Here is a 13694-nt window from a genome sequence, read left to right on the forward strand (position 1 = left end):
TTAGGTTGAGAGTGTTCAGATAAAGGTCACACACTGAATAAATAGTGGGAGAAATGTCAACAGAAAGTGAACTAGGCCTAGGAGGCCTAGATACTAGGCTAGGCCTATCTATTATTAATAAATAGGTACAAATCAACTAAGATTAGATTCTATACTGTATTACTGTATTGATATTTAAAATCGAAAATGTACAATGTACTAAAAAACTATAAAATGACATTGTTGTTTTTCGGGATTTCCCTCTGCCTCGTTTTCAAAAGTATGATTACGTAATGACATTTTGCTGAGATGAGAAGAGAAACACTCCCACAAACAAACACAACATGGCGGGCATCTTTAAACGTCTGCTACAACCAAGTCGAGTGTTAACTGTACGTTATACGTTGTATATTAACAATAGGCTACGTTTCACACATGTTTAGTTATTTAGTGATTCAACATTACTGTACTTAACTAACCAGAAGAGCGCCAGCACTCTACTACTAGTAGTAGTAGTAGATATGCTAGAGCCTGGCCCTAGGCCCTTAGTTAGGTGAGGGTACCACCACCAGCACGTGTTCATGTTTGTGGTGCCATCACACTCACAGCCTAACCAAGGCTAGGCCTAGGCCTAGTAGTTTTTCTTCTCTCGTTTGCTAGGCTTTAGCCTAGGATATTAAACAATAGGCTCAGGCCTAGTATTCATAAATAGGTACAAATCAACTCAGAATTTGATACCTTCTCGCAACGAGTAATAAACCATCGGAACAGTTTACCAGCCGACGTCAATTCTGAGACCACTCACTAACACTAACAGTAACACCTTCAAGAATCGCATCGACACAATGTAGTTGATATGGCCATATCAACTACAACCCCGGGGTTAAAAAGGCATCGCCTAAACTTTCCCATTATAACTAAACTAAACTGTACTGTGTATTCTCTACTGTACTTTCACACATCAATCAGGAATTTCAATAATCAATCTCTCATGCTTAACCCACCCAGCCAGGGCCAATTATGAAATCATTCACCCATTGCTGGCGATAGCGCGCCCAGAATGTCTCCATCCACATATCATCCGTAAATTGAGCCCATCTCTACACCCCCCCTCCCTCCTTTTTTGAAAGGTGAAAATTGCTTCTACTAATGATTTCTTTGGTACACTACTGTACCACCTGTATAATGGTTTGCTATTCTTCTCGATATGTTAATACAGTATATGACACAGTTCCGAGTCCATATTTCCCCCTCCATGTTTATTTGGTGCTAAATACAGTGACTGGGGTTACCACTTTTTTTTAATCTGAAATTATTTTTAACTACATAGTTTAACCGAGATTTAAGTTATGACTCCATAATGTATTTAAATTAGGAATTTGTTGGTTGTAATTATAATAATTATTAAAATCCGGATAAGGATTATAAATTTGGAATGCCTGAGGTATAAGTACATAAAAGTATCTATCTCATCAGAGTAATTAACTATCTCATCACAATAATTAAACACTCTTGGTTTTCTCATTAGTGGTGTATTTAAACTAATGTTTACACTGGCTAATGACTCAACTCTACAATAATTTGTAAATTACCCGCTTCTCGCATTACTCCATTGGTTGGAATGTTAGCCTGATGGCATATTTATCACCTGTATTAGTGCATTCAACTTGACAATGACTTTCATCATTGGATTTCACAATGAAGATTATAAGATTTTATTTTTGTAAAAATAAATATTAAAGTTTTTTTATTATTATTAAAGATAATTTTCCCCCTGAAAAAATAATTCTTAAACATTTTTTGTTGAATATTATTCCATTTTAATGTAACATAATAGTTATCCACTTTGACCAAAAATTGGATCGAAAAAAAAATGTATTTAGCTGAAAAAAAATATAACTGAAAGCAAAAAATGGTAAAATTGGCCGCCAGCCAATTGATTTTTGGTGAATTTAACCATTTATTTTGTCATTTTACAAGTGAAGACATTATTATTTTTTTCGTTTTTTTTCTATGGAAGTGATTAACTTTATTACAACTACAAAATAACATTTCAAAATTAATCTTCATTTGTCATGTTTTTGGGGGACAATACAATTACATCTTTAATGTTTTTGTTTTATGTTTTGAAAGTTTCCCTGATAATTGAAGTTACAATTAAGATGTTGTTCTATTGAAATTCTTTATTTGGATGGAAGAATTTTTGATTGAATTGAGTGAGGAAGCACGCCCCAATGTCCCTGCATATGCACAATGAATTAACATGACATAACTAGTTGCTTTGTAGGTCCTAGCTTGAAGCGAAAACGAGAGCCCACCATCAATCTATTTATATCCATATTAATCAATAGAAACAAACTTGACATTTGTTTTTACAGCTACTACCTACATCTTTGTACAGCAGTTCAACTTCAAGTAGAGCTTGGAAAATTGGACGACTTAACCATGTGGCTATAGCAGTACCTAACCTAGGTACGGTAAGGATTGGATGACGTTAGTGTAACACTCTGACCATCAGGTCAACAACCCTTTCTCACTACTCCAACTATTAACAACCCCACACAAACAATACGTTACCTTATCATGTTGCTATGTAGCTTTATCTATAGCTATGACATAGGGAATTATATTTCTGACGTCTGCATGATGTTTTACAATATCGAACCTCCTGTAGATTAATATTAATTTTCTGCACTGTGTTCAATGACAGAAAGTTGTAATTGTGTGACCATCTTAAACTTATTTTTCATTCATCATCAGTTTGAATATACTACAGTAGGTTTATTATTGTTTTCCAGAAAAAGCAACAAGCCTGTACAGAGATATTCTTGGTGCTACTGTCAGTGATGCTACGGTAAGTTATTTTAAAAAACGATTCTCCACTGGTAGTGATGGAGATGTGGGTTGATGAGGATGATGCTGCTATGGATGCCATGAGTGAGGAGGATTATATAGCTGCGATTGGAAAATAATGAATATAGTCAAGATTGTTTAACACTGTCTTAAAGGTATAACCACATTTTTTTTTCCAGCCGTTACCAGAGCATGGTGTTACAACCGTCTTTGTGGAACTAGGCAACACAAAATTAGAACTGTTGCATCCGCTTGGTGAGAAGAGTCCTATACAAGGTTTTCTGGATAAGAAACCCAGTGGAGGAATGCACCATATATGCATAGAGGTCAGTTTTATATTTGTTTTTTTTTCTACATTTCTTCCAAGTCCTTTAGGTTTGCAGTAGCAGATTTAGCTAGAGTGTGTCATCAAAGAAATATATTTGAGCTTGGCATTTTCAGAAGAGTACATTTAGTATGAATTGACCAGAACTGACCGGATGGTGCCAATAAGAAGTGTTAACAGCTCACAAAGTGTGCAGTAAGACAACAGGTAAGCTTTAGTCTGCTTGTAAGTTTGTAGACTGTGTCATTGTGGAGGGAGGGTGGGGGGGCAATGAATTTCATATTTTTTAGTTATATCAATATACTATTGTCAGTTTATTCAGGTAAGCAGTTTATCCAGGTTACTCATAGACTACCAACACCACATTATTTTATAGAATGAATTTATAACCAGTTTTTACCCATCTCATAAATATAAAAAGTGATATTTAGCTTTTAAGTTTACTTTAGTCAAGTCAAGTATCATTGTCATTAATTGTTTTAAGAAAAAACATAGAAATTCTGTTTGCTCTGTTGGCGGAGCACAATATCCACTATATTACTATTTGCATTGACATTCTTATGTATTCTATTGAAACTATGATGGGGTTTGTAACCCTAGCCATCAGATCAATTGGTGGTCTAGCGGTATGAACACTAGACTAGTGGTGTAGCGGTATGAACACCCGGCTAATGATCTGGTGATTGTAGGTTCGAGTCCCACCCACTAATTACAAATCTTTTTGCGCATGTGTTCTCAATGTATTGAGTATTCTGTACATCAGAGCAAACCGTTTGATATCCTTGTAAGATTTAACAAAATTACCATATTTGATAATAATAATGTTTTTCATACATTACATACCCTCCCTCCTACACCAAAATACATCCTTCCAAATGTATTACTCAAATGATGTTTGCGCTTGTAAATTTGATCTAAAGTGAGATATCTCAATTCTTGATTCATTAGGGACATAATTGAATAAAGAAAGATACACACACTGCATAATTAACTGAAAGATCAAATTCACAAATTAAACCTGTTAATTAAACTTTATGCTGAAAGATTAATGCATTGTTTACTTCCGTTATAATGATATTTATTTAGTTGACACGTAATTTAATTCCCTTTCTCATTTTCAAAAAATTAGCTGTGCCTTAATCGATTCTGAAACCCTTCAAATAAGTGACTATTTTTTACGTTTAAGCCACCATAGATTTGTTATTACTTTATTAGTTATTAGGCAGTATTTCAGATGTCTTCTTCTACCAGATTTAATTTATTTTAAATCTTGAAATTGTAACATTAAGGGTTAATTATCCATGAAAAATTACCAAAGAAAACAGTGGTTTTTTTTATTGTGTACCCAACTGCATAGGTTACCATACCAAAGTGGTATAATTATTTGCCCAGATTAGTTACCATACTTAACCAGGTTGGTTTGTTGGAAATATTTACCTGTTACATACAACTTACAGTTGAGATATAATTAACTGTTATATTTTATTTGTTTTACCAACCGACTGAATCTTTTCAAAGAATGGATTCTGCATGAAATGTAAACAGCACCCTCTATATTTTCAGTACATATACACATTCACAGAGATAGACATTTTGAATGAATGTGAAGTTTTTAATATCACTTTCATTGTCAGATTGAATTATCTGTAGCATATGCTTATAATTAAATAATTTTTTTTATGCATTTTAATTCAGGCATTTAGAACATTTGGCACCAACAATTTTAGCAGTAAAGTTGAGTTATTAGGTTTGGGTACCCATTAAGACATCAATGTCTAAATATCCCATCTAGAGGATGAACCGTTTAAGAATTATTATGTCTTCTGGCATTACGGTTATCTAATCTCTAAAATTCAATTTTACTTTATTGCAACATTTTATATATTCTGTATAAATTGTTCATGATATATCATGGAAGGAAGATTTCAATTTCATAAAGTAAGATTTGAAGATTATACTCCAGGTAGTTTCGTTTGTTGTGATTAGACTTAGAAAATGATATATCAAGTTTGAATTTCATATGTGGATGTCAAATTAAGTTTAGGATTATTGCTGGGAGTTTGGTGTTTAGTTACTTAAAGATAATTGGTTGATGAGTTTGCTACAGCTAAAAGCTATCCTTAAGGTTTAATCTGTGATGTTAGTATTATTTTGTATCCAGACTTTCTATAGTCGTTACCTATTGTACCATTAATATGAAAACGATACCAAAATACTGTCACTGAGCGCCTTTAGTTATTAAGCTTAGCTGAACTTCCGATATCTCGTAGCTTGTGAGCTTATACGAACGATACATTTTTCAAATTCGGTTCCGCAACATTGACTTTGGCAGTATCCAAGCGTCCATGATGGAAAACTAACCGAGTGTGTCTCCCCCGAGGGACAGCTAGCGTGGATCATGTAAATGTCTATATGACTAAAAGGTAATTTAGTAACAAAAGTACTCGCTCATGTTTCACTGATGTAGTTTATATCATATGTATTACTTTTTCACATATTTGGCATTCATTAAGGTTGACGCCACCAAGAAACTTATACATAACATTATATATTTTATATTATCATACATTTTATATTTTTGTTTTGGCTCGACGTCGGTGTATTTGTTTATTTATTCTGTCTATCTCTATCTGAATAAAACTTTCAGAGCTAAAACATTGATATCCAAAGTGGTTCAGTATAGAACATCAATATTAAATTAAAGAAAATTAAAACATTTTAATTATTAATAATAATAATAACAAAATATTCAGTGAAAATTTGACACAAATATATAAATTAGGCTAAAACTAAATATTTTAGCCTTTCATTTGTGTTATTATTAGTACAGTATTTATCAATCATATAATAGAATTCATTTTATTTTATTAAATATATTTTCACTTGTAATTTTAAGGAAATTATTTAACTGTATTGCCATTTGTGTCATTACAGAGTTTAAGTGGTTATAGGAATGATATTTTTAATCCTTACAGTACATGGCATCATTATCCATAAATATAATTTGACATCAACCAAAGTCATTCTGCTTAAAATAGACCTAATCAGCCTAGCCTTGGCCTTAACAAGACCAAGGACAACGTTATGGAGTTTCATTTGTGGTAACGAGTATCATCAGTTTTTTTTATATCGACTTTTTCTGACGACATTTTGACTGTTACATATGACTGTGTAAGAACGATTAATAAATAATGTTTTTAAAAAGAAAAGTTTTCTCCCAAGGCCTGTGAATTAGTTGTATTTGAAGGCGTGTATTGCAAACACTGTCATCAATTTCAATGAATCACTTTTTGTAATTGCTAATCACTTAGTCATTACTTTGAGCAAAAGTCAGTTTTTAATATGCTTACTGTATCTTTTACAGTGTTAAAGATTCGTTATTATACTGGTTTAGAATCTTCTCTGTATTTTCCATACAATCCTCGATTTGATTTCCATGGTTCTTTCAATGGTACCGGTATAAAAACACTCCAACTTTCATGGTATCTTAATCTGGACAAATTGATAACACTCCAACTTCCATGGTATCTTTCTTAATCTGGACAAATTGATAACACTCCAACTTCTATGGTGTCTTTCTTAATCTAGACAAATTGATAACACTCCAACTTCCATGTTATCTTTCTTAATCTGGACAAATTGATAACACTCCCACTTCCATGGTATCTTTCTTAATATAGATAAATTGATAACACTCCAACTTTCATGGTATCTTTCTTAATCTGTACAAATTGATAACACTCCAACTTCCATGGTATCTTTCTTTATCTGGACAAATTGATAACACTCCAACTTCCATGGTATCTTTCTTAATCTGGACAAATTGATAACACTCCAACTTCCATGGTATCTTTCTTAATCTGTACAAATTGATAACACTCCAACTTTCATGGTATCTTTCTTAATCTGGACAAATTGATAACACTCCAACTTCCATGGTATCTTTCTTAATCTGGACAAATTAATAACACTCCAACTTCCATGGTATCTTTCTTAATCTAGACAGATTGATAACACTCCAACTTCCATGGTATCTTAATCTGTACAAATTGATAACACTCCAACTTCCATGGTATCTTTCTTAATCTGGACAAATTGATAACACTCCAACTTCCATGGTATCTTTCTTTATCTAGACAGATTTATAACACCCCAACTTTCATGGTATCTTTCTTAATCTAGACAAATTTATAACACTTCATTCCAAACTATCGTTTTGTTTAATCAGTGTGAACACAGCCTATGTTTTATTCCAAACTATCGTTTTGTTGAATCAGTGTGAACACAGCCTATGTTTTATATTTATCGTTTTGTTGAATGTGTACATTTATGTGTATCTGCGACCCAGAACTGGTTCGTAAAGCGTAAAATGACTTCCAAGGAGATGACTCATGTACATAATGAATACAGTATTAGATTGGAACTATAACAATTGAAATACAAATTTATTGAAAATTGTTAGTTAATTCTCAGATCAAATCTTGACAAGTACAATGGTCGTAGGATTAACTCCTTACTTTAAACTACATTTCGTTGTCAACGTTGTGCATATATCAAATGTTATGTTTGGCTACATTTTGTTAAGGTAAAATAATTTCGGAGATGAATGGTGTTTGCTCTAATCTTGCCTTGCTCTAATAAGCAAATTCAACATTAATGTTAAAAAGATTCTGACTGATGAACCAAATGTATAGTAATCACCTCATCAGTCTCCAGTTTCTAAATTTGTTGTAATTTTCAATTTTACAAACCACAGTGGCATTGTAGATTGATGTTTGATGGCTTGCTTGCCAACCCTAAAGCTCTGTCTACACTATTAAACTTTATGTGACAAAAAAATGTGATGTGCCCATATATGGACATGATGATGTCATAGCACTACCATATTTGTGCATATCACTACCATATTTGAGAACATCACACATTTTTGTCAAACTAGTTTGTGTTTACAGAGCTTTAGGTAATTGAGTCAAAATCAGGGTTTCTTAAATTAAAGGTGCAGAATTACTATGATAGATAGTCAATACAGACGTACCATTACCTAGGCCTACTACCTACATTCAACAACAAAACAATTTATAAGCACACATGTTCTTTCATATTTAGCCACTGTTGTTTTCTAAAGATTACTTTATAGTTAGTTTACTATACTGCAGTACTAAAATCAAGTTTCCATGCCAGGAACATGTTGAGACTGTTGTCTTTGGTAAGTGGCATAACGCCGAGGCCTGAGGCACCTGTTTTAGGGACTCTAAGTGGCCCTCCAACGCTGACATGTTTTAATGCCTGTTTTTTTCCTCTGGGCACTGCTCAGGAGCCCCATAAGCGAGCACTGATAGCCGTTACGCCACTTCTGGTATGTCATTATCATGTGTTAAACATTACAAATCCCTGTCTATCTGTTGTAAATCTTAGTGTAGGCCCAAGTGTTGAATAATTCACCTCCTCATCATACACCTTCTTTATACACATTTACCCCCCAGTCTGTATGCTTTGAAACCTTGACCATTTTTTTCTATTAACCTTGACTGTGTTACACCAACGATTGTACATGTCTAGACAATAGCATGACAGCTGATTGAATAAGACTGTCAAAGAAGGTGTACAGTAGGCCTGACTCACAGTGACATCAATTTACAAGGTTGAACTGCGACTTTCATATGTGGCGTGTTAGCAATATTTTCACATTTCCCCGTAGTTCCTCCATCATGATATTTTGCGCTATTTACAAAAAAAATTACAAGGTTGTTTGAACATAGAACATTGCAGATCGTGTTAGTAACATGCTTTCATTTTCCCTTGGGTAGTTTATCATGCTAGTCTACTAACCCTCACACTCACGATGCAGAATTAAACCTTCTGGTGTGTCTCGAGAAACTTTTCCCTCTGGTATTCATAGCAAAACTTTTTGCACTCAATGTCATACAATAAGTGAGTAATGGTTTTGAATTTATTTTTCTGCGCAAAAACAGTAGTAGTGGTAGTTTTACACCTATTGACAATTGTATGACTGCTTTTTAAGATACAACTCTCCCAATTCTAGACATTTTTGGGCTGGTCTAATATGTCAGATTTTCTGGCAAGTCTGGTGTTATTCAGAATGTGATTTGAATGGTAAAGAGGAATTTGGGACCTTGGACTTTGAGAGAGTTTCCAGTTTTCAGAGAGTTCAGTATTGGGAGATTTGACTACTGATATGTGTGGTAGATTAATTTATTGTTCCTAATAACAATATGCTTTCAGAAAGAAATGAATTGTATAATTTGTATACTGTGTGCAACTCATTTTCATACCATTTTAGCTAATGTTAGAATGAAGACTCTTGGACCATAACTTTTACACTAGACTGAAAAATGTTGACATGCATGTGTGTCACACGTTCTCATTTTCCGAATCCTTTTCAGCAACAAATTCTTTTTCCTAGAATTTTTTGCTTCAGTTGTCAATTAGTAGTTTCAATTTTTACTTTTGTGAAGCGAAAAATTGCGCAACCAATCAGAGCTCGGGAAATGAGTTAATACGCACATTGTAAAGGCCCAAATAATGTACAATGTCTAGACTCCGAAGAATTTGTTTTCCCTTTTTGACTAAAAGTATGTTTTATGTTTAAAAAAAAGAATCCCCCGTTTCACTTTATTAATTAAAAAATGATGAGGAAAATTTTCTTTTTAACCTGGCCTTAAGCCCAAAACACTATAAAACAAACATGAAAATAATGAGATTGAAATATAAAATAACGATTTAAACTAAATAAAAATATCAAAATAATAATGTTTTATAATATTTGCACATTTTTTTTTTTGCTAAAATAAATATATCAAAATAATTATTTTATGATTTATAGTATAAATATCAATATATTTGCAGTTGCAGTAGATTTTTTTCAGGCTAAAATAATCTGATGGCAAAACGCCTCAAATTGAGGTGTTTATAGCAGTAGGCCTAATTGTTCGATGCACTTGGATCGGCTTTGCGTGCAAATGTATCAACCTTGGGTTTCCTGTGTCTGATCAATCGTTGCTGCGGCCTCGACAGTCTTCACTCATTAATTAACGGTAAAATTTGGCATGATTAAGATGCAAGTATCTAGGTTTTACCAAATCTGAAATTATGTAATGTCAAAATTACATTCGCCTTTTAGTTATTTTTAGAAATGTTGCATGTTAGTTTGTTGCCACCTCATTAGTTATTAGAAGTAATATTTTTTTTGCACAAAAAGTATTCAAATACTGCCATTATTCTAAGAATTATATTTTTCCCCTGTAAACAATATTTTTGTTGAATATGCCAATTTAATCACATAGTCATAACTTTACTTTGACTAAAAATTGGATTGAGAAAAAAACAATTATTTACCTAAAAAAAACAACAATTTAAAGAAACAACTGGAAGCACCATCTATGATTATAGTACATAATTGAAATTTTTAATTTTTTTTGAAATAATTCATAAGAACAATTGAGCACTCTTTGAGTATGAATTATGCATATCATTTTTATTATTAATTTTTTGGTTATTGAGACTATACTTTAAAGCTCTGTCTACACTATCAAACTAGTTGGACAAAAAAGTGGGATGTGCCCAGATATAGTGCTGATATGCTCAAATATGTGATATGACATCATGTCCATATAGGGCACATCATTTGCTTAAGATCCACACACACCTCACTAACTAAATTTCTTATAACAATGTCAACTGAATATCAAAAAAATAACAAACACACAAATAAACAAACAGTCATATAAAATAACTTTTATGAACAGTTTTTGAGGAGCAATGTACTTTGTTATATTTTGTTGGCAGGCATATCAATGAAAGTCCTTCATGAATTAAACAAAGAATAGCACTTAAGCCAAAAGAATTTAATGCATTAAACCATATCTTTAATATATTATTCATTTACAACAAGCATATTAAAATCAGTTGGCAATTATTTATTAAATGCATACATGTTAATAATCTGAAAGTTGGTTACTGTAACTGGCAGTTATCCAGACGCTTTTGGTCTAGAGGCTAGAAGTTCAAATCCAACATTTGTTTGTTCCCGAAGGTTTCTTCCTAATAGGGGTTTTAATGTTATTGCCATTAAAACCGCTTATAGACCTATGTCCATGCTCTTACCATAACTTATCAATGTCATGTTTTATTTAGTTTTTTAATTTATTTCTGCAAAATCAAGAATTTAAACTTAAATAAAGACTAATTTTGAGACTCCCTGTATTTTCATTGACTAGTTTTCATGCTTTTACAACTAACATGGCCGTAGCCACAAGTATGGTTTGTAAGGGTTCAACCTGACCACTTTTTCACAGAGGTCTTTAAAAACTCTGTGGCTTAAACATAGATTTTTCCATTTTCTAGTGAAAACCGCACCAATTTATTTCTTGTGGCTACATCACTGTATAACTAAAAAAAGTATATTCAATTAGATGAGAAGTTGTATATTCAACCTCCAAACAAAACTATTGCTGACTTGTGTTTTCAGCTGAGTGATACCTTCGTGATAAGGACAAATGAAGTACAACTTGGGTGATTGTAACATGCACGAATTATCAACATTTTGTCTGTCAGATGCGTGTGAAAGGGAACTTCCTTCGGCTGGTTAAAAGCATGTATTCGTGTCTAGGTAGTGTTATTTCAAGGTTATTGAATTAACATGCGTATGCTAGATGAACCAGCACAGGAAATTTTGTAGATTTTCAGGAAGAAACGAAACAATTTTTTAATTATGTACTGTCAATATGTTTTTAAATCTATCGTAGTCTCGTAAGTGTTCTTGTAAATTAAATTAGTGTCGTATTCTGATGATGGACATGACTTAGTTTGCGGTAAGGTTGTGTTCCCAGTTGTTGTAATACCTGACCTTGGTCATTATGTTCCCAAAAGTAAAGCGTGGTACAGTGTATAGCTTGACACTGATCTTGTCCTTACCATGAACGAAGCAAATTAGTTTGATTTGACAGGTTTCAATTTTTATACATGTTTTTTTTTAAAATGTTTTAATGTTTGCTTTTAGATATCTATGTCCCTTAAGTCCTTTTTGAATTGTATCTACAAATTGGTTTATCATTGACTAATTACCTTCAGATTGTCCGCTGAATCATAGCATTCGGATGACTTAATCTTTCATGTTTCAATTTAAAAGTTTACACATCTAATGCATTGATTTGTCTTCCATAAATACAATCTTCCCGTTTATCCAGTTAAATAATATTAATAATAATAATAATAAGATTTATACAAGTATTTTATTTGATTCAATACATAATTCAACTGAGTAATGTAGAATCCTATTAAGGATCCACTTCTGTACCCAACTTAGTTTCCACTTAGTATCCCCCAAATAGTGGTTGGCCAATTATAAATCAATTATATCTGATACTGTATGTGTTCGCTTCAAGGAGTGTCCAACCTAATTTTGCAGATTGAAATGCAAAAGATAGGAAATCAAATTATGCTCAGCCCTTCATTTCACCATTTTTAGGCCCGGGCCCAACACTATTTCAAAATCCAGGATCTGCCACTGAGTGTCCCCTGAATATTGATGTCCTAATAGTGGTCTACGTACTGTACACAAATCTAAAATTAGTACCAGTGAAAATTACCAATAATGCCAAAGTCTGTCAGAGTTGGTTGTTTCCAATCCTTTGCGCCTGAGTTAACGGTGTGCAGGATCTTAAATGTGTGGTGAAAATATTGCGGTAAAATGTCACTTGATGTATCTGTTTTGATTACTTTATTTTCTTCTGGTTGAAGGTTATACAGGAATATCTAGAACATTTAGTACCTTGTGCCAACCAGTTTTTGACATGTATCCAGAAGGCTACAATTTAGCCTGTGAAGATGCTGAATTCACCATATGAGTCATTAATGAGCAAGCTAATGGATTTAGGATTTCAGATTCATTCTTTACATGGCACAAATCATTCATAATAGTTTTTGAATCATAGTGATGCTGTGACCAAGCTATTTGAGCTAAACAGAAGGAGTTTAGCTCTTGCTCATTACAATGTGAGTTCAAGAAGAGTTTATACTCTATCTGATGTAGGTCGAGTTTATGCTCAGTCAAGTGCTTAAGAAGCCTACTGAATGTGTGAAGCGTCTTCTTCAGTTATTATGCAAGATCCGTATTCTTATTACGTTGTGTTTTTATATCTATATAGTCTATACTTCTTGAAATGTTTGTACTCATTTGAAGTGTGAAGTTATGTTTATTCTCCTGCATCCTGGATGTAGGGCCAAAATTTTACATACCGGTACATAAGTAGAAAAAAATTATGTATTATATTAATTTAGTATAGTTTTGTGTAAGTTAAAGAAGATAATGTGATACTAACCTTTCAATTCATACTATTTGTTGCATGCCATACTATGCGGCAAGAACAAGGAATTGCACTTTTCTGGTGGATCTATTGTCAATATAACCTAGACAAAATATGTATAATTTATATCATAATATCATCATATGTAACTATCATTTAATAAAGATTAAATTAACCAGTCAATATCTTATTCCATGAATGTGTTTATCATA

At 32.8% G+C, this 13694-nt stretch overlaps 1 protein-coding gene across 2 annotated transcripts in view; it reads left to right on the top strand.

Moving 5' to 3' along the window:
- Window positions 1–263: 263 nt before the first annotated feature.
- LOC140062207 (methylmalonyl-CoA epimerase, mitochondrial-like) overlaps window positions 264–13694 on the top strand; it is a 56299-nt gene continuing 42868 nt past the window's right edge. For both annotated transcript variants that reach the window (XM_072108303.1, XM_072108304.1), the window contains exons 1-4: window positions 264–371; window positions 2358–2451; window positions 2778–2833; window positions 3012–3158. In XM_072108303.1, the coding sequence (XP_071964404.1) occupies window positions 324–371; window positions 2358–2451; window positions 2778–2833; window positions 3012–3158 (345 nt within the window). In that variant the 5' untranslated portion in view covers window positions 264–323. The remainder of the gene's footprint in view (window positions 372–2357; window positions 2452–2777; window positions 2834–3011; window positions 3159–13694) is intronic.

The sequence above is a fragment of the Antedon mediterranea genome, chromosome 11 (assembly GCF_964355755.1).
Source record: "Antedon mediterranea chromosome 11, ecAntMedi1.1, whole genome shotgun sequence".
Taxonomy (NCBI): Eukaryota; Metazoa; Echinodermata; class Crinoidea; order Comatulida; family Antedonidae; genus Antedon; species Antedon mediterranea.